At 36.9% G+C, this 26,927-nt stretch overlaps 3 protein-coding genes across 12 annotated transcripts in view; 1 reads left to right on the top strand and 2 right to left on the bottom strand.

Moving 5' to 3' along the window:
- Sls (sallimus) overlaps positions 1-14,346 on the bottom strand; it is a 77,937-nt gene extending 63,591 nt beyond the window's left edge. For 8 of the 9 annotated variants that reach the window (XM_077409425.1, XM_077409426.1, XM_077409424.1 and 5 more), the window contains exons 1-26: positions 13,829-13,967; positions 10,973-11,015; positions 10,595-10,869; positions 10,245-10,462; positions 9,928-10,149; positions 9,337-9,683; positions 8,863-9,211; positions 8,552-8,790; positions 8,122-8,351; positions 7,894-8,037; positions 7,574-7,831; positions 7,354-7,497; positions 6,982-7,254; positions 6,353-6,898; positions 5,778-6,255; positions 5,113-5,693; positions 4,385-4,927; positions 4,044-4,298; positions 3,803-3,946; positions 3,048-3,332; positions 2,434-2,835; positions 1,899-2,121; positions 1,539-1,711; positions 914-1,053; positions 276-792; positions 41-184 (exon numbers count right to left, since the gene is read on the bottom strand). In XM_077409425.1, the coding sequence (XP_077265551.1) occupies positions 41-184; positions 276-792; positions 914-1,053; positions 1,539-1,711; positions 1,899-2,121; positions 2,434-2,835; positions 3,048-3,332; positions 3,803-3,946; positions 4,044-4,298; positions 4,385-4,927; positions 5,113-5,693; positions 5,778-6,255; positions 6,353-6,898; positions 6,982-7,254; positions 7,354-7,497; positions 7,574-7,831; positions 7,894-8,037; positions 8,122-8,351; positions 8,552-8,790; positions 8,863-9,211; positions 9,337-9,683; positions 9,928-10,149; positions 10,245-10,462; positions 10,595-10,869; positions 10,973-11,015; positions 13,829-13,967 (7,312 nt within the window). Of the gene's footprint in view, positions 1-40; positions 185-275; positions 793-913; positions 1,054-1,538; positions 1,712-1,898; positions 2,122-2,433; positions 2,836-3,047; positions 3,333-3,802; positions 3,947-4,043; positions 4,299-4,384; positions 4,928-5,112; positions 5,694-5,777; positions 6,256-6,352; positions 6,899-6,981; positions 7,255-7,353; positions 7,498-7,573; positions 7,832-7,893; positions 8,038-8,121; positions 8,352-8,551; positions 8,791-8,862; positions 9,212-9,336; positions 9,684-9,927; positions 10,150-10,244; positions 10,463-10,594; positions 10,870-10,972; positions 11,016-13,828 lie in introns of all 9 variants that reach the window. The other variant, XM_077409422.1, reaches the window with a different exon arrangement.
- The window catches only part of LOC143899268 (uncharacterized), a 72,046-nt gene that overhangs the window by 13,510 nt on the left and 31,609 nt on the right, over positions 1-26,927 (top strand). The gene's annotated exons all lie outside the window — the stretch shown is intronic.
- LOC143899267 (uncharacterized) overlaps positions 17,658-26,927 on the bottom strand; it is a 32,389-nt gene continuing 23,119 nt past the window's right edge. For both annotated transcript variants that reach the window (XM_077409433.1, XM_077409432.1), the window contains exons 43-51: positions 26,659-26,822; positions 23,643-26,513; positions 23,198-23,387; positions 21,815-22,522; positions 21,287-21,472; positions 20,472-20,987; positions 19,673-19,770; positions 19,393-19,573; positions 17,658-19,227 (exon numbers count right to left, since the gene is read on the bottom strand). In XM_077409433.1, the coding sequence (XP_077265559.1) occupies positions 19,115-19,227; positions 19,393-19,573; positions 19,673-19,770; positions 20,472-20,987; positions 21,287-21,472; positions 21,815-22,522; positions 23,198-23,387; positions 23,643-26,513; positions 26,659-26,822 (5,027 nt within the window). In that variant the 3' untranslated portion in view covers positions 17,658-19,114. The remainder of the gene's footprint in view (positions 19,228-19,392; positions 19,574-19,672; positions 19,771-20,471; positions 20,988-21,286; positions 21,473-21,814; positions 22,523-23,197; positions 23,388-23,642; positions 26,514-26,658; positions 26,823-26,927) is intronic.

Genomic DNA, 26,927 nt, shown 5'->3' on the forward strand with positions numbered 1-26,927 from the left:
CTTGACAGCTTGATTAAATTAAATAGGTGAAATTATTTACTTTTAATCTTCATTGAAGCTGTGGTAACCGCTTCACCCAATGGATTAGACGCGCGGCACATGTAAACACCTTCATCTTCGTCACGCACGTGAGCGATATCCAGAGATACATAGCCAAAGTCGTGCACCTTAGTTATCCGCGAACCTGAGAAAATTGCGGTAAAAATTAATTTTACGTAAGAATTATATTGTTGCATTAACATTAAATATTGAACTTCATATCTAACGATTCTCACTTGTCTCAAGGGGCACTTCGTTTCTGAACCATTCCACTTTAAGCATAGGATCACCCACGGGTATGAGTCTACATTCGAAATGTGCGGTGTGACCCTCGGCAATGCTATCAATATTTTGCAATGGTTGAGTGAAGACTGGCCGCTGTCGTGTTTGAGGCTCTGGAATATCAGGTCTTTTCCATGGCTGTTGGGCCTCGAGCTCTCGGATTTTGTCCATTCCTTCGGGCCGTTGAGAATCCATAATAATGCTATCTCGTGGAATTACTTTAAGCTCGATAGATGATACGCATTGTCCCAATGCGTTAATCGCCCGCACAGAATATTGTCCTGCATCTTCGGGTACGGCATGACCAATGTCCAGAGCCACATAGCCGAAATCGAAAGTCACGTGGAAACGCGCTGCCGATGGTAATGGTTTACCATTGTGGAAGAATTCGATTCTAAGATTTGCGTCATGCAGAGGCTCTACTTGGCACTCGAAGTGAGCTGTTTGCCCCTCGTATACTTCGGTGGTGCCCTAAAAAAATTTCTCGTGTTTTATTTCATTTGCTTCATTTGCTTTGCTAAACTTTTTATATTTGCTTTATTAATTTATATAATAATCATTCATGTGTCTCGTTATCGTTATTATTATTTACCCTAAGCTCAGTGACAAATCTCGGTGGTGTTACTGGCGGTTCCTCGATTTCCAATCGTGCAGGATGACCCTGGGCCTCTAATTCTCGAATCTTTTCCAGACCATCCGGATGTTGGGTATCCAAAAGAATACTCCGTCGCGCTATGATAAAACAAGTATTCTTTATTATCAATTTCATGCTTGCTTTTTAATATAAAATATATATATAAATCCGATTTTACGATCAAATTATTATCTGAAGAATTAGAATCGCTTAACTCGATATACCTTGCAATATCTCACGTGATATGGTTAATAATTCTTTTGAAGCATGATATTCTTATATCGTCTGTAAGACCAGAACTTGTTTGAGTTTACAAGATTTACGAGTTTATACATTTTAACGAAAAAAATTCTTTTTCTTAATAAAACTTTTTTGTAAAAGTATCTCCGGCGCTATCCGTTCGACAGATGGCCTTTTTCTTGTCGATAAATTTTATCGTTGCTGATGAATGTTTTCAATAAGTTCTTTACGGGTGGGAAATTTGACTTCGGATATTGCGCATCTTTCGCTGACAATTGCACAGGACAGTTAGCACAGTATAATATCCCGAATTAACGCACACGTTGATATCACAGATACTTACAGCTGACTTTGATAGTACAAGTGTTAACTGCTTCGCCAGCCAGGTTGGTTGCTTTACACATGTAAGTACCGGAATCTTCGGGATAGGTATAAAGAATATCAAGAGCCACATAGCCAAAATCATGCGTTGTACGGAAGCGATGACCAGTTTTAATCGCAACGCCATTGACAAACCTATTAAATTAAAGATAATTTAATCGATAGAATTATTTGGCATTGTATCAAAGCTACCGTTATATCGTTGTGTCGTTTTTAACGTTCTTATAAACACATTTAAATTCTAGATAAATATTTCTTCATCTTATAGACGATGCAGCTACTATAAAGTATTATCCATGTTTATTGAGTATATTGAATATACCATTCAATTTTTAAATTCGGGTCGTTAATCGGCTCTACACGGCATTCCAGATGAGCATGCTCGCCTTCCTTGAGATGATCCAGATTGTTCAACGGTGTTAAGAACACAGGTTTTTGATGAATAACCTCTTTTTCGATCTCTTCTTTGACTTCGACAGTTTCCAATTCTCGAATCTTTTGCAAACGTTGTGCATCCAATGTATCGAGATATAAGCCTTGTTTTGCTATGCAAAATCAAAATAATTGGTGAGAGTCATGGTATCTACACTTTTATTAATTAAAAGCCATTATAAAATAACAAGTTATGTAACATTTCTTCCACAATTGTAAATTTTGCAAAGTAAACATATGAAAAATTTATCTCGCTTTATCTCATTTGTTTCTCTCATTTGTTTCGAAAGTCCGCGAAAAGAAACATTATTTAACGGGTTAACTCATTGATCATGCTAAATCTAGTTTATGAATAAACATAGTGTAAAAGTAAAGCAAATAATTATTAGCCCTTTGTTGTTTTCATAGTGTAAAATATTACTTACAATCCACGCTGATCACGCAAGTAGTGACTGCTTCGCCAGCAGCGTTTCTTGCTTTGCACATATAAGTACCCGAATCTTCAGGATAAGCATAAAGAATATCGAGAGCGACATATCCGAAATCGTAGGTTGTCTTAAATTTATGTCCTTGAGGAATAGGACGTCCATCTCGAAACCATTCAACGATCATCGTCGGATCATTCACAGGAGTCAGTGTAGCTTCGAGATGGGCACTTTTGCCTTCTGGGAGGTGTTCAATATTCTTCAATGGTCGTCCGAAAGTTGGCTTCTCCGCGATGATCGTATCTTCTTCGATCACTCGTTTATATCTTGAATCATCTTCGAGGTATTGTATCTTTTTCAATGCGCTCTCATGTTGGGTATCGTGAATAATTGATGCTCGAGCTAAAGAGAGATTTTTTTTTAAGTTTAAATTAATGCAAAGCGATATAAAGAAGAGAAAACTTAAACCGAAGAAGAGAAGAAATGAAATATAATGTGTAAATTAAAGTTATAAGTTGTAAGAAATAAATGACGCACACACGTACACACACGCAATAAAATCGAAGCTAATCCAAGCTACGTTGTCACGCAAATTACGCTCTTATATTACTCACACTTTACATTAAGATTAATCGAGCTCCTCGCCGATCCCAATTTATTGGTGGCTTGACAAGTATACGTGCCCGAATCCTCGGCATATACGGTTAATACATCCAACGATGCGAATCCAAAGTCACAGGTAGTTCTGTATCTGTGACTCAGTTGAACCGTAAAGGATGGCTTGTCTTTTATCAGGATCTCCTCCTCCTCACGACGTTGATATTTTGTGGTATCCTCCAGGGCTTGAAGTTTCGACAAAGCGCTCTCATGTTGTGATTCGAACTGCAAGGCTGCCTTTGCTGTATTTTAGAAGAATTTTTGACATAGCGCAGTGGTACGAATCGTCAAAGGGAATCATGCACGTCAATTAATTCCGTAAAACAACGAAAGTTTTTTAGGGTAGACTCGGCAGATTTTCAATATCTCAGGCAGATATGTAATACTTATTTGTAGATAGTAGCAAATAAGTTTAACAATATTATATCAAATCAATTCCAATGAAGTAAAAATAAAATAAAAGAATGTAATACCGACAACGTATTACGTAGTAAATCGGTATAGGATTTTAAACATCATTTCTGTTTAATGATGTAACTATAGCAAAAGTTAATAATGTTAATTAATATCGGGACAGTTTACCTAATTTACAAAAAATAGTTATTATTGATTATATTTTTAAAGTCAGTTTGCGAATTGTGTAAAATGTATTGTGTAAACGTTTCGTAAATATATGTACCTGAATTATACGTTAAATTAACGACGTACTCACATTGAACGAACAATGTTGCTGAAGTAACTGCTTCTCCAAGTTCGTTTATAGCACGACATGTATACGTGCCTGAATCTTCGGGATTGACGTACTTCATATTCAAAGCGACGTATCCAAAATCGTGCATGGTCGTTACACGATTTGCTTTAAAAATTTTTTTAACGATAAAGAATATTTTTGAAAAAATCTTGATACGAGACGATATATGTTGGTACATAAATTTGTTAGATGCTAGGCTTACAGGCTGAAATAGGAACTCCGTTACGTAGCCATTCCACCTTGAGTTTAGGATCTCCAACTGGGATAACACGTGCCTCGAAATGTGCTGCCTGATTCTCAGCAACACGAAGATCTTTTATTGGCATCGTAAAGACCGGAGCTTGCGTAACAATTTCCTCGGTTGCAGTTTTACGTTGATAACGAGAGGTGTCCTCCAACGAGCGAAGACGTTGAAGAGTTTCTTCACTCTGAGTCTCTGTGTAGATTGATTTTTTAGCTGTTGGTAAAAGAAAAAAAGTGAATTAACGTTATCGATATTGAAAGAAATTATCGAACAAATCTTATAGTGAAAAAAAAGCTTACAGTGAACGATGGCGGTTGCAGAAGTGATAGCTTCGCCAATAATATTTTTAGCTCTGCACGTATATGTCCCAGAATCTTCGGGATACGCGTACATAATATCGAGAGCGACGAAACCAAAGCTGTTCGTCTCAACGAATCTCGAGCCCGCTTTTACTGGTTTATTATTATGGAACCATTCGATTTTCATTGTTGCGTCGGATACCGGAATTAGTCTACATTCAAAATGTGCTCGCTGACCCTCTTTTATCTCGACATTATTCAATGAAGTTGTGAAAATAGGCGCCTGAGTGGTAGTTTCTTCAATAACTTCTTGTCTATGATATTTGGATTTATCCTCAAGGTAGTGAATTTGCTCAAGTCCAAGCTCATTTTGCGTGTCCGTTAATATTTGTGCGCTTGAGCGACACGTTAAAGTACAGAGTACTTCGTCACTTCCTACCAGATTAACAGCACGACAAGTATATGTCCCAGAATCCTCGGCAATCAAATCAATTACATCCAATGCAACGTAACCAAAATCATGAATTGGACGGAAGCGGTGTCCTGCAAATTGTGTGCGTGTGTGTGATTTTTCCAAGAACGAACATAATTTGAACATATACAAACTAAACACAACTTTTGATAAATTTGAGAAAAGAAAAGAACGTGTGTTAGATAATGATATGTGTGTGTATATGTATTTGTGTTATTATTGTAGAAGAGATAGCAATAAAATTTGGACAAATTACCTATCGTTACTGGACGACCATTCTTAAACCACTCGACTTTCAAATTCGGATCCGTTACCGGCTCCAGTTTGCACTCGAAATGAGCATGTTGTCCTTCTCGAAGATTTTCTTGGTTTTTCGGTTTTGTAATAAATTTCGGCTTTACATTGACGACTTCATCCACTAGTTCATGCCTTTTGTATCGTGAAGCATCTTCCAAGTATTGTATTCTTTCCAATCCTTCGGGATGTTGAGACTCTAGAAGTAAATCCTTCTTGGCGTGTACTCTTACAGAGCACGAAGTAACCGCTTCGCCGAGCTGATTTCTAGCTTGACAGGTATATACACCAGAGTCTTCAGGATAAACGCCAAGAATGTCTAGAGCCACATAATCAAATTCATAAGATGGTCTGAATCGATGACCAGTTTTGACAGGTCGACCATTAACGAACCAATCGACTTTCATGGTCGCATCGCCAATTGGCTGAAGACGACATTCGAGATGAACGTTGGTTAGTTCTACCGTCTCAATATTGTGTAGAGGTCGAGTGAACTGAGGTGCTTGCATCACAGTGACTTCCTCCTGTTGAATTTTGCGATACCTATACACGAATGAAATAACAAATGAGAAATATAATAATTATAAAGAAAATATGATTTACAAGAGGCGATAAATAAAAGCGAACCTTGATGAATCTTCCAACATTTGTATTTGCTCAAGCGATTGTTCATTTTGCGTTTCGGTGACGATGTCAGATCTTCCGATAACTCTGACGCAAGCTGAAGTATGCGCGGTACCCAGATGATTAGTAGCTCTGACTGTATATTCACCAGAATCGTAAACGGTAGCGTGTACTATATCGAGTGCGACGAATCCGAAATCATAGTAAGTTCTGAATCTGGAGCCGACTGTGACCGGACGTCCGTTTTGGAACCATTCAACTCTCATCGTAGGATCGCCCATCGGTTCCAGACGACACTCTAAGTGAATATTTTTCCCCTCGCTAACTGGCTTAGGATCACTCAACGGCTGGATAAAAATTGGTTTTGATTTGGAGATCTCTTCGATATGATATTGCGGCTCGACAAACTTGGATTCTTCTAAACGTTGAGTCTTCTCATAAGTGCCGCGATGCATGCTGCTGGTATCTACGCTCGAACGTGCTGAAACGAAGAATCAACGAAACTCACTAATTAATAATCGTCTATTCTCTGCAAATTTCTTTTCAATACGGCATAAAAATAAAATTGTATATCTTACTCTCTACAGTCATGGTGGCGGATAAACGAGCTTCTCCACGGGCGTTTCTTGCCACAACGGTGTATGTGCCAGTGTCTTCAGAGCGAACCTGAAGGATATCAATGGAAACGTATCCGAAGTCGTGATACGTCTGGATTCTATTAGCAGCAGTAATGGGTTTACCATTGTGGTACCACTCGATTTTCATACTCAGATCACTTTGAGGTTCGACACGTGCTTCAAAGTGCGCCCGTTGACCTTCTACGATCTTATTAGTGCCTTTAAGATTACCCAGGAATCGTGGTGCCTGGGTAATCTGCGTTTCTTCCCTAACCTGTCGCGAGTATCTACTCGAATCTTCGAGAGACTGAATTTTTTGGAGACCAGTAGGATGCTGGCTGTCATAAATAACATCATTCTTGCTGATCACACTCAATTGAGCGGTAGTGTGAGCCTCACCGGCTCTATTGTAGGCTCGGCAAGTGTACACGCCAACATCGTGTATCGTTACGTATTTGATGGTCAACGCCACGTAACCAAAATTGAAGAAGGTTGTAATTCGAGAACCTAATCCCGAAAATGTTCCGTGAATATACACAGATGTATAACATGCGTACGTTTATGTGAATAGAATTATGTATATTACTCACTAGCTTCTACGGGTCGTCCGTCTTTCAGCCACTCGACACGGAGATCGGCATCACCGATTGGTTCGAGACGCGCCTCAAAATGAGCGAATCCGCCTTCTCTAATGCCGCTCTGATCCTTAATAGGCGATTTAAATTCCGGTGGGCTACTCGGTTCAGGCTGTTCCTGCACGTACTTTTGGTGCATCGCCTGTTGATACGCTTCCAATTCCTCGGCAGCCTCTATGTATCTCAGTTGTTCGGGAATACCCAAGTCTGTTGTAACGCTTGTTCGCGCTGCACAATAATTAAGAGATTAGTATTCGAGAATTGATAAAAGCTAAAACTGTTTGAGAATAATTATCCGTCACGGCACTAATTGTAGATAAGACTCACCAAAGACACGAAGAGTCGTGGAGCTGATGGCCTCTCCCAAGCGGTTCACAGCTCTGACAGTGTAAGAACCTGCATCTTCAGCCCGTAGGTGCATTATATTGAGTGAGACGTATCCGAAGTTAAAGATGCTAGTGATTCTTGAACCTAGTGAATAATTAATAGTTTTTTACATTATATTTTCAAACAATAAAAATCGCTCGTTCCAAATATCAACACTCACTGGCTGTGATTGGTTTTCCATCCTTGTACCACTCCACTTTCATGGTGGGGTCGCTAACAGGTGTCAATTGCGCCTCGAAATGGGCGTTACGACCTTCCTGTAGCTCACCAAGATCCTGGAGCGGACGGATGAAAACCGGCCGCTGTGAAGAGGTCTCCTCCGCGCTCTCCTGTCTTTGATACTTGCTGTAATCCTCAAGCTGTTGGATGTACTGGAGGCTATCGGGGTATTGGCTTGCTTGTTCAATAGTGGCACGTGCTGAAAAAAAGAAAAGAAGCTTATGGTTATATAGAATACGGCGTGGATAAACTATTACTCACGTGTTACGCTGAGGGTGGCTCGAGATTCAGCGACTCCCGTCGAGCTTACGACGCGACACAAGTACTCGCCGCTATCTTGAAGAACGATGCTAATGAGGTCGAGTGAGATAAAACCAAAGCGAAAGACGGAAGTTGCTCGGGAACCTGTGAAAGATACATATACGTCAATGTAAATCGATTGAGTTTGGTCATGTAAATGCAAGATTAACATAAAAATGTTTTACTTACTCGCATCGAGTGCTCTGCCGTTGACATACCACTCCACTCTCATAGTGGGATCGCCCACCGGTTCGATTCTGGCCTCGAAGTGAGTTCGTCCACCTTCGATCTGATGAACGTCTTTTAGCGGTATAATGAAACACGGCGGGGGATAAACTTTGTCCTCTTCGGCGGGCGGCAAATAGGGTTTCGCGCGTTCCACATGTCTCAAGTAAATCACTTCGGGGCCAGGCGCTGGTCTACAAACGTTTATTATTCAGTTTAATTTACGACAGGTTTTTGTTAGAGAGAATAAAAAAGTCAATTTTATAAAGTCCTACTGATTCTATGAATCTATATATTCATCATCTGTGCATCTCAATAAGGATATAAAATAAAACGTGGAAAGGTGTGTGAATGTTAATTTGCTAGCTTGGTGAATACTTAAAAAGTCTCTCACTCTGGTTCGATGATTTTCGTTGGTCGGGGTAAATTCAGGCGTCTTGGTTCCGGGGTCGTTCCTTTTGGCGTCTCAACGAAGAGCCGTGCTCGAGTTGCGGTGGAGCCGGCTACATTTTGAGCTGTACACTGGTACCAGGCTGCATCTGAAAATTTGGCGCACGGGATATCCAAAGTTGAAGCTCCGCTACCATCGCTCGATATACGTATTTCAGGGCCAGGCGTTATTGGTACGCCATCCTGCAAAAGTTTTTTTTGGTGTCAGAGAAATCGTGATTATGCAGCAAATAAAATTTGAAGAAGTTACAACACCTTTTGCCACGTGATACGTGGAATGGGCGTGCCGACTGCGCGTGCCATAAAGACCACGGGTTCTCCCTCTTTTACGCCTGTTGTAACAAAACGTTCGACAAATTTCGGCGCAACCACTTGTTCTTTTTCAATGACATTTAAGTTGCACTGACAAGAAGTCTCGCCAGCTTTATTTCGAGCAACGCATGTTACTACGCCAGCGTCGGCGCGATTCACGTTTGTGATCATCAGCGAATTGTTACCAGATTCATTCACAAGGATTTTGTGAGTCATGTCATTGGCGACTTGTTGGCCGTTTATATACCAGGTAACTTCGGGATAGGGACGTCCAGTTACGCGACAATCAAATCTGAAATATATGTCAGTTATATTATTTGTTAGTGTCACAAACACAAACACCACTCATTGAAAACGATGCTTAAGAGTGAAAGAAAAGCTAGAGAGATACTAAAAATGGAAAAAGTCAAAGCATACCGCGTCATTTTGCCTTCGGTAGCCTCCTTATCTGTGATTGTACGAACAAAATTTGGTGGCAGAATTTTGCTAGAGTCAGTAGATTCAATGGTCGACTCTACTTGTTGAGTCTTAATAAATTCCCTTTGATGCGCTTGATACGGAACTTGATCTACTTGATCGCTGGACTCAATTACGAGATAAGCGGAACTAACGGTACAACCTTGAGGATTCTCAGACAATAATGTATAATGGCCGCTGTCTTCCGGCAGAGCGACTCGAATTCGTAAAGTAGCCTGTTGATTTGAATAGCTCGTCTCCACACGTTGAGAATCTCGAATTCTCTGTCCATTCTTGAACCATGTTAACTACAATAACGTAAATACGATTTAGCGATGCTTATTTAATAAAGAATGTATTAGATTAGATATTTTACAATTAAAACAATTGAATATCTTATAACATTATTGACAGATGATATAGAAATACGACTTATAGATAAAAGTAATTATACATATACATATACTAATATACTATATGTATACTATTGGAGAAAAGTTGTCGTGAATTTATCTTTAATATTTTAGTTCTTTCAATGCGACTTGAACTCACTCTTGGTTTCGGATTGCCAGTTATCTTTGCGGTGAAGACAGCGTCCGATCCTTCAACGAGCTTCGAGTTTCTGGGTTTCTGGGTGATTTGTGGAGGTGTAACCGGTCCCAAGGTACGATCAATTGTCGTAGATATTTGCAAGTCAGATTCACCCGCGAAACGGCGAGTAATTGATTCACGAAATTCCAATTCGCGCAACAATCTATATTCAAAGGTGTCCACCTGTGCATTTGAGAAAGAAGGATATTACTTCTTAAGCATTCTCATATCGGTATTCTATTAAAGCAACGAATATATATAGTGTTTGGCTGTAATACCTTAAAATCTTCAACGCTCGTAGTTGTGCCATTAACGTAACTTCGTTTATCGGTCGTTTGTTGATAACTGCGTTGTTGGAAGACTTGACTTCCAGTTTGCATTTTTTGTTCACTCGTCTGAAAGCTTTGCGTAAATTCTTTCTTGTGGCTATCTGTTAGTTGTTGCGTTGGAGGACCAAATCCCTCTGGCTGTATGTAAACTGAGCAAATAGCTTCGCCTGAAAAGTGAAAAGGACACAGAGTTTTTTTTCCATTTACTTTATTCTAACGTCAATTCAAAAGTTAGATTCTAATGTTTAAAGAATATCTATTCTAGATGAAAACTGTCCTTGTAGAAAATCAATCCTTACCATATTGGTTCTTTGCACTGCATGTGTACTCGCCCTCGTCCCCTGGACCGATCTGATTAATTTGGAGTGTGACAATTCCTGACTTTTCATCATAAGACATTCGGATCTTTCGTGATTCTAGCAACAGCACTCCTTTATGTGTCCAAGAAACTGACGGTCTCGGATTACCACGAACACAGCCTTCAAAAATCGCGTTGCCGCCCTGCGCAAATCTCGCATTTTTGAAGATCCGCTCGAAAATCGGTGGTGAGGGATCCCCGGGTTTACCCGTAAATCTGCCGATAATTTGAGAGATTGTCTTAAAAATATTATTAATGACAGTTACGTTTCTCTTATAGTCACATAGAGACTACAATTGGTAAATGTCGCAATACTTACGCTGGTACCGTTGGCGTCGTTTGCATAACGATCTCCCCTTGAACTACGGAAATAAAAAAAATGAGTTAATTTACTTTAATTAAAATGCAAATAATATTAAACACTGTTCAAATTAATCTATTTCATCCGGAATTAAATTTAATTTCTCCCTCCCAATGAAAGTCCATAATCATAAACTTGTACGTATTTTCGTAATGGTCCGTTCTCAGACTAACAAGTAAATTGGTTGAAATTATGATGCGTCCCGGTGTAGACATAATTTAATGAAAAAATGCGGCATCGTCATCGCGCGTAACGGCGACAAGAAAAAACAGCTCGTGAACGGTTCGTTTCCTTGGCTCGTTCTACTCTAATTGGAAAGTACGACAGAAGTTATACGAAGAAGGAAGATGTACACGCATAGTGATATAAATACATCGTTTTGCTCAATAAACGAGCAAATTTTAGAAAATAATTAGTAACTAGACAAGATATCTTCTCAGCTACGGATAATGCAAAGTGTATAAAGAACGAAATTAAATATTATAACACAAAAATGTGGCATGTATAGGCAGAATTTCATTACGTTATATTATTTAGTCAATTTATTAAATCAGTGGATTGATTATCTATAATTATAAAATTAATCATTTTTCTCATTGTACGTGACATCGCGATTAAGCATCGTTCGCTTTACGATTTGCGAGCTACGAAGGACGTAATGTGCTGCTACAAGCAGGGGATTGTATTTTTGCATTTGGATAGGGATCACGTTACCGTGAGCCATTTTAGGCGCAACTATCTTTGCTCGGCGCTGCGCGCCGCGACGAGTCGCGACGCGATGCGTCTACGCCGTGCCTGGACCAATCGCGTCTTCCGTTACGCAAAAGCAGTCACTGACCAAAATAAAACCGGGTCTAACATTTCTCTTCTTTTCATATCTACGTACATTTCGCGTAAAATTTGCATATTTTATATTCGAATATTGAATTTTTAAATTAACATTATCTTGCTTTTTTGTTTGTTATTTTTTCTTTCTTTACTTATTTCTACCATTCTTCTGTCATCCTTCTTTTTGCTCGATCATTGTTCTTGACTGATGATGGCAAGTATGTATTACGATCAGCTGTTTGGACTTTTAAAGCATCCAAGTTTCATCAAAATTTATTATAGATATTATGGAGCAATTAGCCGACTTTTATAGAAACTTTGCATAATAAAATAAATATGTTTATAAAAAGAAAGTATTGTACAATATCCTATTTATTATACATACATATATATATATATATGTTTTTCTTTTCTTTTTAATTAAAATTTTAAGCAATAATTATATCTTATATGACGATATTATTCGTAAATACTTCTAATGAGATTTTTCGAGACGTAAATATTTAATCCTTCTTTGCGTATGTGAAAGACACTAGTTTAACGCTTTAACGCAGTAGCTACTAGCGTAACGGATTTGCTTACTGTACTTCATTGTCTTTTACTTTTACGCACATTGAAATATAATCCAACACGTTTCGATGCACACATTGATGTAAGTGAGATTCGTGAACCTGTCAGTGTTATATTATTTGGCAGCCGTACCTACTCTCTGACACGTCCATATTCTTCAATTCTTTAACGTATAACGCAGTTGGCAAACGTGCTTTAGTGAAACTATTTTTGATAACGGAAATTTATTTCTAACTATTATTTTATATGTACAATATATAAAAAAATGTATTCGCAAGTATAATATATAATATGGAATGCGTATAATACAGAATATTAATGCGCAAACGCGCCGTTCTTCAGATTTCTATAAGAGTCCCCAAAATTAAAATTTTTTGTGAAATAAAATTGTGCTAATTTGCATAGAACTTCGCAATAAATTAAATAATCGCAATAATTAAATAAACAAGATACACATAATAAACATTTTTTAAAGTAAATTTTGCAATTTGATTTGGAATTTTCTTAATATCACGTTTATCACGTTTAAAATTTGCTGTAATATGATCTCAAGTTATAAGTAATTTTTTATTACTTTACTAATAAAAAACTTCAAACTAATTTTTATTTTATATTTTACTTTCTTTATATTACAAAAACAGCGTTTTTTGTTCTTAAGGGAGAAGTTCTACAGATATGTATAAACAGTGATAAGAAATAATATAATATTAATATTAATGGATTTTGTCTCAACTGTTTCATAAATATATATTAGTTGCAGAGACATGTAATACTTCTTTTCAACTAAGCAAATAAAGTGTGAAATATAATAAGTCACCTCTTGACACACAAAATGCAGTATATTAAATTAAATATATTATATTATATAAACTTTCTTTTTTTGTGTGTTTCTGCTCGTTGGAATTAAAATTTTTAAAGTAAACTGTTAATAGAAAAAAATTGTAAAAAGTATTTCAAATGTACGTATCCTCTTGATATGATACGTAACACAATGCCATATTCCTCAAACAGCATATCAAAGAATTTTTGAAACGATTATGTCGAGAGTGTGGAGAACTATCTTTAGAGCTCTCGCACGGACGGTGCTCCTTGCACAGAAATAGAATACGAGTATTCGTTGACGGAATATCCACCAGAAGAGATATATTAAAACTGCTAGATTGAATTTATTCTCGGTAGAAAAATTTGAAAAAATAAAATCGTGAAAATATGCACCGCTATCTTTCACGAGCACGCGCAATATCTCGAAATTACATTGTAAAATGTATTTTTATATAAATTTATTAATATGCAATAAATCCTGAGTTCGTCAAGATAAATTTTCTGTATCGTTCTTCTTGCTTGAATTCTTCATATTCGATAGGCAATTGCTCAAGGATATAATTTCTTGACTTTTCAAACATCGTCACAACTGACCTCTCTGCTGACTGGTGATTTGTTGTCGCGTGATTTGTCTTTCCGTCCGTTGCTGGATGTATTGTTGCTGTTGTTCTTGCATGATAGCTTGTTGCTGTTGTTGTTGCTTCTGCTGTTCTTGAAATTGTTGTCGCTTCATCTTGGATCGAAAAATTCAGTAAAATCGTGAGTCGCTTGAATGACAAAATTGTGACCAGCTATATGATTTAGTAATAATAAACTGCTAATTAATCTAGAGAATCTAAAGAGATCTCTGTTTTATCTTATTTTATTTTTTCTCTCAACGTTGTGTTTTATCACCCGAGATTTAACAAACAAACTCTTGATGCACAACGACGAATTGGAGCAAATCACTCGCACTTATTTCGCTTTACTCCGCAATACACGCAGTTTTGCTGGTAACCGCGGTTCAGTTCAGTCAGTCGGCAGAAATCAAGTCATCGTCAAAAGTCTTGTCCCCGTGATTCTTTAAACCAAGACGTCGGTCGAATGCGAATTGGACGGGTTACGACTTGACGCTTGGCTAAAGCATAAGAGGATGGGGAGGGTGTCGTATGGTCTGGGTGGGGCACGTTTAAACGCCCCGACGCCTGACGCGTGCGGAAGTACGCTTAGGAAGAACAAGAGGAATATAGGGTGTGCGAGTCAGCTCAACGTATTTAAACAAATTTCAACAATTTCTTTCTATTTTATGATATATAATGATCGGAATGAAAATCGGAAACTAGGAGGAGATGGATTAGAGGTATCTCATATTCAATACGTATTGTATAAAATGTGATAAGCATGCTATATCACATCTTTCTTGTTTTTTGGTTTTTATATATTCCATAAATTGCACATGTTGTTTTTTATTTTTCTGATAACCACAGGTTTTTGTTGAAGATCAATGATTTGTCCGATACAGATAAATTTTATAGATATTATAATTAGCTTATAACATATCTTGTCGAGTAGAACGGTAAAACGGTGGTAAAGTCTTACGCAGCGTTCTTGCGCTCACTGACAGCCACCCACGCATCTTTATTCCCTCTCCGTACTCACATCTCTCTTTCGTTGCTCCCCTCCATAAAGTTAAGCACTCTAGATTTTCAAGCTTGAATGCGCACGCTCATTTTTTTTTTTTATTCTTCACACTTCTTTATTTCTTTGCGCCTCGAATATATTGCAAATGTCTTCTTCTTCTTCTTTTTCTTTTTCTTCTTCTTCTTCTTATTATTATTATTATTATTATTATTTATGACATGATATACGTATTGTATGTGTGTGTTTCAGGATTGACACAATTTTGCCATTTTCTCTCTTTCTCTTTCTTTAGTTTTCACCTCGGTCTATTCGATCTATACGTTTATTCTCTTTCTTGACGGAATTTGGCGGTAGAAAATGTTGTATGTGCATAGCTTTAGCCAAGTTTAGCCACGCAAGCAGCCCCTGATCGCGACTCCGAGAACGCACCGCCTGCGCACTGCGCTTGTGAATTCAAACTGCCTAGTCGTTACATACTACATTCTAAAAACATGTGCACGCATATCAATGAAGCTAATAACAACGTGGGGGATCGTTTCGTAACGACTCGAATTCTGTCCTTGAGACATATTTTTACCATATTTATACCATTCAGGGAGAACTTTGCGGGGGACTTTGTTGCACTTGAAAAACATCTTCATACTCTAAGGTTTTATATAGATATCTCATACACTCGCGGACTACAAATAATTGCAGTCTTCTATTTCTAAGCACGTATATGAGAATGATTTTATCTAACTATTAACGTTTCAACACCGATTGTGATACTTGTATGTCTCGTCCGGTATTATTTCTCCAGTAGTAATTTATACGTATTAACGAACATAACTTTAAGTGTAATGTTTATTTTACACCGCAATTAATCTACATCAGTTTTCTGAAAGTGCTTTACGTATCTATTGTCGGAATCAATAAGAAACGAACGTTAATGATTACGGTGCACGCAAGGAAGTAAATACCATTCCGCACTTTCGAAGCCAAGAACATTATGGTATAATCATGAAGAAGGTAGGTCACGCATGAATCATCGAGTTTTGTCCAAGATGCCGCATAGCGACGCATCTATTTTAAGATTTTGTGAAATAATCTCGGTCGAGATGACGAGAGAATCTGGATTTGATGATGTTATGATTCAAATGCTGAAGACGAAAGTAACATACATACTACTAAGAGTATCGCGAACTTATATATTTTATCTATTATTGTGTTCTATTTTAGGTGACGACAACAATGGTCATCATTAAAGAGCGGCGATGCAATTGAAAATTGCATAGACTCACCGCAAAATTCCTTTAAGTTGAAATAATCTATAAGTCGATACTTTGTTTCGCAAAATCGATATTATTTTTCATCCGTAAATATTGCATATACGTATGAGTTATATTTATAATTTTACACATAAATTAATATTGTTATTTTATTAGATAGGCGAATCCTCATTAAATACTCACCGTTCTTCCGGCTATGCACTCCATCGCAACTATGCAATGAGGGTTTGGTATCCAAACATGAACCACCGATGTTAGTTCCATTTTTCGTATAGATAGTATTTAATTCACGCTCGATATAATTTGTTATCTGCATTGCATCAAATTCTCTCCCTGCGTTTTCGCAATTGTTTTCTTCTATAAAACTGTCATATAATTTAATGATAGTTTGGTAATAAAACTTGGTAAATTGCATTAAATGATCGATTCAACTACCTGTAATCTGCAGTTAATTTGAGATCGTAAAAAGATTCATACGGTTGCTCGCGATTTGTCAAAGTCAGTTTAACATATTTGTCTTGCGATGAGAATAGGTCTTTTAAAGCTACGTATTTTGGTAAATCCTGTGGAAAACGTTCGAGTGTGCATTCCTTTTGATCGTGGTGAGTGCTGCGTATGGATGATGGTGCGCCTGTAATTAAATAGCAATACCGTTTGGAAAGTGCAATATAATAATTTGAATTCTTTTATATACATTTAACTGACAAGTCGTGGAGAAAACGGATTAACACTCTCTCCAAAAATAAGGTCGCTTGTTTTTCTTCCGTATATTTTTGGATTGCCGACTCACATTTTCCTCCACATTCCACAAGATTACTTTACCATCTATTTTCATACCAGATGATCTCTGTTTTTCACGTAAGAAATGAATCTCGAACTTTATAATATCTATTACAAGAGATACAAAATTTTATCATTTATGTGCGAGACTGCGAGATGATGTAATATTCTAATTGCTATAATAGTTTATCTAGTATCAATAAGAAATTATTTTTTTTTTTTAATCATAAGTGCTCGAAGTTATTTGAAAATATTATGTATAATAAAATTAATAAAGTTAGCATATATATACATATAATGATAAATTTTACGTACATTTTTTAAAGAATATTTAAATACAATAAAAAATAATATAGCGACATACTGTTAGAGAATTACATATTTAACTATTAACATACAAAAGAGCATTTCTTTCAAAACACAAGAATAAAAGTCCTTTCTCACAATTTCTGATGTAATTAATCATTAATACTGCAATTAATTTGAAATTAAATGTTTAGAAAAGATTTTATCAGACTTTTGCTATTTGTGAAAGATTATTTGCAAAAAAATAACTTGTAAAAATATAATGTTTATATATAACATTTTGACACTGTTTACTTTAAAAATAATCAGAGGCTTACCTTAGATTTCTGTTCGTCATCAATGCACATCACCATTGTAAACGCCAAAAAGAAGACAATTACAAAGGCAGAATAAAAAAGGAAGGAATATAGGCAAAAATGTGAAATAATTTATTAAACCATTTACCCAAGTATAGATAGAGAAAGCGTATATATTTATTTACATACATAATATATAAGTATTATTGTGAATTAACGTTGAATAGCGAGATTAATAAGAGTTAACCCCTTGCGATGAGAAAATGTATTGTATTAAAATATCTTATTTTTAAATTGTTTTCTGTTATTTTTTTTTATTACATATTGAGAAGTAATCATTTACATAACTTACAAAACGTTGAGCTTTCATGATATTGTTCAAGAAATGCTGTTTTTTTTTGTGACTGTATTGTTTGAACATGCTAAATGCGTAAATTATCTCTGCCACAACTATTGACGCAAGGAGCTAATAGCATAGCGATTTATAGCATAGCCGTACATGCCCCGTAACAGATCCCATATTCCGTCTAGCTATAAAATATCAACTTCTCTGTTTAAGCAAAAACAATTGACATAGAAACTTGTAAGAACTACAAAATAAGAAGCCTCATCTAGAATGATTGAGTATTCTTATTGCATTTATTTACCATTTAACAATAAGTAACTTTCTCTTATCATAATGTTTTTAGGTAATATGACTAGTTCCAACAATATCACGCACATGATGGATAAATAGAGTAATTTAATATAAGTAAAATAATCTTAATATTTATCTTTGGATTGAAACAGGAAATTGCTTTTATTTTCTATTTTATAAAATGCTTTATTTTCAATCATTACCTTCGACAAAGTTAGTTTTACGAAAAAAATCTTGTAATTCTAATCTTGTTGTAACTATGTTGGCAAGAAATAATTAGTATACTTAAAGGTAGGTCGAAAATATAATATTTTAATATTTAGAAAGTCACAATACTTGAAACAGATAAGACGTTAGACAGAGAAGAAATAAAGTATGCAAGAAAAGCTTTTCTTAACTTGTCCAATGGCACAATTATAATATGCAGTTGTGCATGTTTGATAAGAAGGTCTTTGCGTTTTTTATTGCGTTTCTTTCGTTATCCGCTCGTTATAATATTGACTAGCTCGATTTAGTGTTGACTAGCTTTTGCCAAAACGTTAATTCGAACATTTGAATAAAATGCAATAGAAATAATTATGCTCATTGAGACAATGTCGATCCATTTTTGTCCTATCCTTTAGCATGATTAGTAGCATCACTTATTTTTATTTCTTTATATTACGACAAAAATTTTTTGTTGTTTATCCCCGACAAGAAGCAAGAGCCATACCAGAAGAGCCATTTTGACATCGAATTAGTCGCTTATTTTCAGTTCGTTAAAAATTGGCAAAAAATTTTTCTTGCGTAGAAAATACGGTGTGTCGAGCATTATACGTAATTATTTCGTTCATCATATTAGTTTGTGGTCTGGGCAAATAATAATCGAATAATACGATACAATGCAAATCTCCGGCATCAACAGACCGCAAAGTTAAGAATGAAATGTTCCACCACCTTTACATTTATTTGTCTCTCTCTTCTTACCAGATCCTTACGAAATAGGAGCATATATAGATCGTCTATTACCTGGAACCACCAAGTTGGCAGAAGTTACGGTGGAACCTAAACTATTCGTTGCCGTACATGCATAAGTCCCAGCATCCTCTGCACAAAAAAAATCTACATAATTATCTAACCGAATTATTATCTTTTTCTGCATTTGAATATAATTAATTGTTTTATAAAAATGCAAAAATAAATTAATACAGTAAATATTAATAAAAGATTACGGAGAAAAGATAAGCATCAAGTACAACTTGTATATCGTACCGGGCAAAGCTCTCATTATGGTAAGACGACAAACACCGTTTCTATACTGGACTTCGTGGCTCTTAGAATTTTCGACGATTCTACGGTCTTTTGACCAAAGAATATTGGGCTGTGGTTCAGCTTGTACGATACACTCGAATCTGGCTGGCTGTCCGCTTACTACCGCGATATCTTTTAGTGGCTGTAATTATTTTCTTAGCGTTATTTTTAATTAGAATTATTTTAAAATTAATAAAAAGCATTTGACATATTATTAATGTTATTAATTTAACAGTATTACCGTAATGAATGAAGGAGCCTTCTTCGGTAATATTTCGAGATAAGGCTGAATTATTTCTTTACTCGATGATACTCCGTTGCTAATCGGCCACGGTGAACCTGCGATTTTCGATGAAACTTAATGGAAGAATACTATTAATGGTATGTGACAATAAAACAATTTAAACGCGACAAAGTGATTCGTGCGCAATCTGATATGTAATAGCATAATAGCGAGTAGTTAGAGCCTATTGTTAGAGACTAAATAAATGTATAATATATGTGTTAGAATGCGTGAAAGTAAGGAGCCATCTAGTTTTAAAGCAATATTAAGCAGCATCAAGAAAAGTTTATTACACTTATGCCCTTTTTCACCAACGTCGTTTAACTTGAACCTTAGTTCAATTCACTCTTTATCTCTTTCTAACAGTCTCCCTTAGAAACAGACAAAGAGTGAATTGAACTAAGGTTCAAGTTAAACGACATTGGTGTGAAAATGGACATTAATCATTATTTCCTAAATTACACTTTATGATATTGTAAATTTGTTAGAAAAATTTCGAGAAAAATCCGAGTGTACGAGGAAAGCAAGGGTGCAGTTTTAATGCCAATTACAATAGAAGTTATTACAGCTATTAAAAAAAAAAAAAAAAAATAACGAGAGAATATTTCATAAATAGAAAGAAACAGTTTTACATTACAATAATATTATTACAATAATATACAAAAACGATCAAAGCAAAGCAAAATAAAAAGTGCTGCAAAAGAAAAAGAATTGATAAAGGCAACACGCGTTCTCGATGACAGGTATATGCAGGTACCTGCAGAATCCACGTTGCTAGGTGGTCCAGTAGCGCTACTCTGTCTTGGAGAGAGACTTGGCAGGCTTGGACTAAGAGAAAGCGGACTGGGCGTTGTGCGATCCCATCTTGACGGTGATACAGAGCTAGGTATGACGAGACTTGGAGGCATCATCGAGCTTTCTATATCTCCCTTATTCGATTGCTTTTTATTGCGATCCTTTGTGTCTTCAGCTTCGGAAAATTCGCTTTCCGATGTCGGCTCCCATTTGACAGTCTTTGAGTTTCCGAATTTATTTCCTATCTTGTTTTGGCGGTTCAGAAATGTTGCTTTCTTCATAAAACCATTCGCTTTTTTTTCAGTGAACTCGTGGATTATAGGCACTTCTATATCGCTGGAACGTCTCTGTCCTTGAATGCTCTTCTTGCTACTTTCAATCGTCTTTTTACCCTCGCCAGGTAAAACGATACCGAATTCGTAGCCAAAATCGTACTTGAAGTATATGAGTCCAGTATCCGGATCAATTTGTTTTGTTCCTGTTCGCGCCAATGAGCATTACATGCTTGTATTACATCAATGTAATTTATTTATAAACTTATTCATGCACACGATATATTCTACGCTCATTGTCAGATTACAAGATCTTTAACTTATGTGTCGAATCAGAAGTGTGTGTGTGTGTTTGTGTGTGTGTGGGGGAGCGTGTATTGTATTTTTATATCAATTGTATATACATATATGTTTAATGTATACAAATCAAATCACGCAATTACAACGAGCCAAATCTATCTTTTAGAGTTTAGACTAATTGTAAGAAAGGTAATATTGGCATTACCGTGTTCGGAGGCTCGCGACTCTTCTCTATAAGTTCTTGGCTCGTCACTATCGGTTATCTTGGAGTCGTTAGGATGCTTCAAAATCGGCTTACCCTGTTTCAAATCCGATTGAATACCACTCACAAACTTTTCGGTTTTTGATTTGAAGCTGCTTGTCATATCACGCATATGACGTGACGCGATGTCTGTGAAGATTTCAGAACTTTGTGTTACAGAACAAGGATTTATCTACTTTTTAAATGAAAAAAAGAAAAGAGACTAATTGTGTTTAAGAGGAATAATATATATATATATATATATATATATATATATATATATATATTATATTATATAGAATAAATGACAATTTATGAAACAAAAAGAAAAGGGAATTAATAATTAGCCAAATAGAGAACAAGTGATCGGCAAAGATATAAAGCGATAATTTTAAGTGCATTTGTCTACGATTGTCACAAATAAAAATGATATCTACACTTGTATCAAGAACACATTGTTAAAATACTATGTAGCATTGATATTGCTCTTACGGCCCGCTGCTCTTTTTACATCGCTTCTCGAGATGAATCCGTATTCAGGTGGTGCACCAGGCTGCAAAACATTGCCAATCTTTCCGGAAGTTGTATGCTGCTGATATTTTTGGAAATTGATTTTTTTATCTGTATTATCTTTGCAAATCTGCATCAATGACGTTGTCGGAGGACCGGTATCGAATTCCATCGGCGATGCGATGTGTGTCTGTCTAACTGGTGCACTCAAAGATCTTGGACTTCTTTCCGTAGGTGGTTGAACTCTTCGGTAATATGGTTCCTCTGTGTCACTATCAGCTGGAGCCCATTTTGGTCGAATTCTGCTTAAATCTACATCGCTCTCGTAATCAGATTCCCGGAATTGTCCTTGCACAAATTTTTTCGGTTTAGGTACATAATAATTAACCGTTTGCTGTTTCTGGACAGGTGTGCCATTGGTGTCACCGAACTTAATGATGCGACTTGTTTGCTCAACAGTAACAATCCTTCTAGCATTCTCCGTTGACTCGTCCATCCTCACGGTTTTCTTCGTCTCTGTGCCCATTGCGTTTGTAAACGGCATGCTTGTATGTGCTTCGTAAAATTGTTGCTGCGGTTGAGGTGGCGCATAAGCGATTTCCGGCGGAGAGCCAGGCAAGAGAACCGTTTTCGGTTTTGTCGGTATGACTACTGTATGCTTGCGAGGCGAACTCGACTCCATTGGTTTTCCTATATGAAAAGTTTGCCTGTGTGATCTCCATTCAAATCTTCTCTGGCAGTTCGAGAAAAGAGCATAACAAGAAGAATCAAGGGAAAATACTGGCAGAGTAGTAGCGGTCGGGGTTTACATGTCAAACGGATCTTTATTAAAGTTAAAATAATCAAAAATTGACGAGTTTCGATCGTAATATTAAGTCTTAATTCAGTTTTTAATGTCACTTTCATAAATTCTCGGACTTTTCTCGATCTTATGATGATAAAACCGGTTATAATGTGATAGCGAAAGACATGCTCTATGAAAAGTAGATTTATTATGAAAAAATGAACGGCGGCGATTGTAAAAAAGACGAAACTTAATAATTACTTTAAAATGCAATAAATGGCATGCAAAGCTAGACAAGAGAACTTGTGCTTGGATAAAGTTTGCAAGAAAGACTGTACATTGTTATCGTTTTATTTCTACATTATTTGCTATATTTATAACAGAATGATTTTTATTGTAATATGTTATATTCTAACACAAATAACTCGCTATATATACAATATACATACATATATATGTAGATATATATGTGTGTGTATGTATGTATATAGATATATGTCACAATATTATGTTAATTAAGAAAGTAACGTAGTATTATAAGAGTATTCCAATTTAAATATATTAATTTTATTAAGTAATACCTGAATCAGCAACACTAAATTTCGTGGAGCTACCCGTTCGGCATGACGATGTTCTGCCATCATAATCACTCTCGTAGTCGCTCTCGCGGAAGTCACCCTTCACTAATTTCGAAGGACCCGGAGAGGTTGACGGAATTTTTTCCCTTGGTTCCAACTTTCTGTCCAATTCGTTTATGGAGTATCCCGTCTCCTGCAAACAATATTTTGTAAAGACTTTTAATTTAATGTATAAAACGCTACAAAAAGGAAAAAAAACCACAAATGGCATACACATATATTTATTAATACAATCTGATAGCTAAGTTAAAGTACATATTAAAATATACAAAATATTTCACGATACTTATATATATATATATATATATATATATTAATAAAGTTAGGCAAGCATGAAAAAAAAAAATAACATTTGAAATGGCACACGGACACGCATCAAATCTCGAACCTTCATGGAATCGAATTTGCTCAGGCTACTGCTAGTTGTTGACGCATAGTTCTTCTCGAACGAGCTACGTTGTTGTTGAACAGCTTTGGGAGTCGTCTGTATACTACAAATAGGTGGTGAAACAAAGGAAGTTTCTTCTTTTCGTAAATGGCCACTTTCGCCGTAACTATGACTTTCAAAGGATTTTGTTCGACTCTCAGTACACGTAGTACGACTCTCCGTGTGAACCATTGTCGAGGGGCCGTCGCGCTTTCCAAGAAATTTTTGCGTCGTCATGGATGAAGTCTTCTGCTGGAATGGCTCATCAGTGTCCGCCATATAACCGCTTTCTTGCTGAAAAACTTTTGTTTTGAACTTCGGAGATTCCGGTTTTTTGATAGAAGGAGATTTTGGCGCGGAACTCTTCGTGCTCGTCTGTACGTAAATCGGTGGAGAATCGGGTTTTAAAGGAATCGGACTTTGCTGTTGTTGTTTGAATTCTCTTTCGTGTCGTTTAAATGTCATTTTTCTCGCTGTTTTCTCGGAAGTTTCCGTGGTAATAAGTGATTTGGATGGTCCTGTAAATTGTGCAGGAGTCTCAAACTTGGAAGGTGGAAGTGGCTCGGGTTCGGTGGACCTTGGCCTCGGCTGTTTCGGAACAGGTGCTTCGACCTTTCGATAATGCGGTTCTTCGTTATCGCTCTCATAAGGTCTCCATTTTGGTTTCGGGCGGCTGTCGAAATCGGACTCGTAATCACTTTCATGGTTAAAGGCACCTTTAATGAACTTTGACGGAACTGGTGTCGAGAATTTGATAGGTTTTTTCGCTGGAATAGGCGGCGGTGTAACACGTACATCTTTCGGTGGAAGCATGGGTGGTTCTTCTACTTTCTTTTCTACTTTTGTGATACGTTCCAATACAGTTCTTTCTTTTGCAACGGGTGGTGGAATATATCCAATCTCCGGAGGAGATCCTGGCGCGAAAACGATCGAGTCCACTGCTGGCTCCATAAAGCGATGTGATGTCGCGAGCGATTTCGAGGCTGGCACGAGGCTGACCTTCTTTACCAAACTAGGTGCTTTCAACTCTTTGTCTTCTGTCCAACGTTTTGAGCTGAAATCTTCAAATTTCTGTATTGTTTCAGCTTTTTCCATGTTACATTCAGTAGTGTATTTTTCGAACAAAGCTTTCTCTTGCACAGTATTTACAGTATGATCGACTTTAATCGTCTCGGCGTTATATATTATCGGGCCTAGTTTAGACGTAAACGGAGGTGCTTCCACTATCTTTTCAGTGAACTTTTCTTTCCCGCACCACGAGTGTTTTTCTACATTGGCGGACGATTCCGTACTAATCTTCTTTATTCCGCCTTGCGGTGTTTCCTCAATCTTCTGCTCAAGTTCTCTCGAAGAGCTTTTGTATTCATCAACAGGAATATTCCACTCGTACTTTTGAGTAGATTTGGTTTGCGGTGGCCACGATTTTCTATTTGAATCTGCGCATTTTTTCGCCCAGGATTTTTCCATCGCCAGTGCGTCTGCAGATGGTTTTGGCGACGTAGATCTCAAAATCTCTTGATGACTCGAAGCAGCCGAATGACATCTATATTCTGATAGGTCCGTAGACACGTGCGATTTGGTTTCGACATCCGATGATGATGACCACGGTCTGATAGGAGAAGTACTTCTCAAAATAGACGTTGAAGTGCATTTCGATGGTTCTATCTTTTCTTCTTTAAAATATTTGCTTTCCTTTTTCTCGTATGCATCTTTCTTTACGCAAGTCTCTTCAAATGTCTCTACGCTTGTTTTTTTCTTCTCAAGTTCAAATGGCGGTGGTATCGTAAATGCCAGAACAGGTTCCGCGACTTTGACAGGTTCTGGTACTTTTGATGTAGGAATAGACGTAGGAAAGATCTTTACACCTCCGATTGGAGCATCTATCGGAGAGAGTGTCTTATCAAAAGATTCCTGGAGCTGTTTTGCTTTGACGAATACATCGGGTCGTTTTTTTTTCATTTCTTCCGGTTTTGGCATATAGCATATCTCGGGAGGTGGTTCCGGCACTAGATCGAAACTTTTCATCATCGTTTCAGAACTCTTGGTCTGAATTTGCGAAATGGACGAATCAGAAACTATCATTTTCTCTACAGTTTCTTGTACCTCCGTTGAGGGTAGCTTAGGAGTCTCGTATGGAAATTCAAATAGTTTATTTTCCACTCCGCGAGACGACGATCCTTGTTCCAACTTGGTAAAAATATCCTTGGCAGCTTTCTTTGCTATTTGGAACTCTGACGGTTTTGCTTCCGGTTTCTTTGCTTCTTGACAAACGGTTGCTCGTTCATAATTTTTGGTTAACTTTCCAACTTTTGCTTCTTGAATTTGTCCGTCTTCTGTCAACTTAATCATTTCCTTTGGCCCTTTTGGCATTATCTCACTTTCCTTCGTAATGGACTCGAAGAAGCTCAATGCATCTTTCTTTGCGATCGTAGAAGTCTCTACGTTTTCATTATCGATCGTTGATCTTTCTTCCGTTTTCATTAACGGCTTCGTAACATCTCTTTTGTCACGGTCGATTTCTTTTGTCGCGATCGTTTGCTCGGTTCGAGGTTTGGACTCTACGATGGATGGAGTTTTATGTTCCAGTTTCATATGGAACTTCTGTTCTGACTTCGTTTCGGTTTTATGGGATTCAATTACAGATGAAATCGTTTCCGATTTACTAGTTTTTATTTCTGGTTCGTCGATTTTTTGCACAATGTCGTTTGCAGTCGATGCCAATGTTGTAATAGGTTTGGACAATCCGACTAACTCCCACTGTCGGACCGCTGTCGTTGGTGTTTGTTCGCTCGTTGAAATGCCTGATGACATCTCGTCTCTTTTGCCCTCAGACTAAATGCAAGTTATATGGTTTTACAAGTGTTTAGAAACAGTAAATAGCATTGAATCAGAGAACATTAAACTTTATTCCCTTGCTTTATATTACTATTATTATGAAAATATTATAAAGCTTATTTATATAAAAAAGATGAGTTACCTGGACGGCACTTTTATCCTGAATGTTTTCGTAAATGACAGTCTTATGCACCTCGACCATAGTATCAGGCTTCGGTTCGAAAACCGCGATATCAGCGATACTCTGCGCTTCGCCACCGGCGTTCGTCGCTCGTACCATGTATTTGCCAGCATCTTCTTCTTTGACTATAATTTCACATAATAGATTAATAAAACGAATTCTTTAAATGTTACTAATAATTATAAGATGAGAGAGTAGTAGTTAAAATTTATTCAGCCACATGTGATGAC

This window comes from Temnothorax americanus, unplaced genomic scaffold, assembly GCF_048541705.1.
Source record: "Temnothorax americanus isolate GAGA-0224 unplaced genomic scaffold, ASM4854170v1 Scaffold26, whole genome shotgun sequence".
Classification (NCBI taxonomy): Eukaryota; Metazoa; Arthropoda; class Insecta; order Hymenoptera; family Formicidae; genus Temnothorax; species Temnothorax americanus.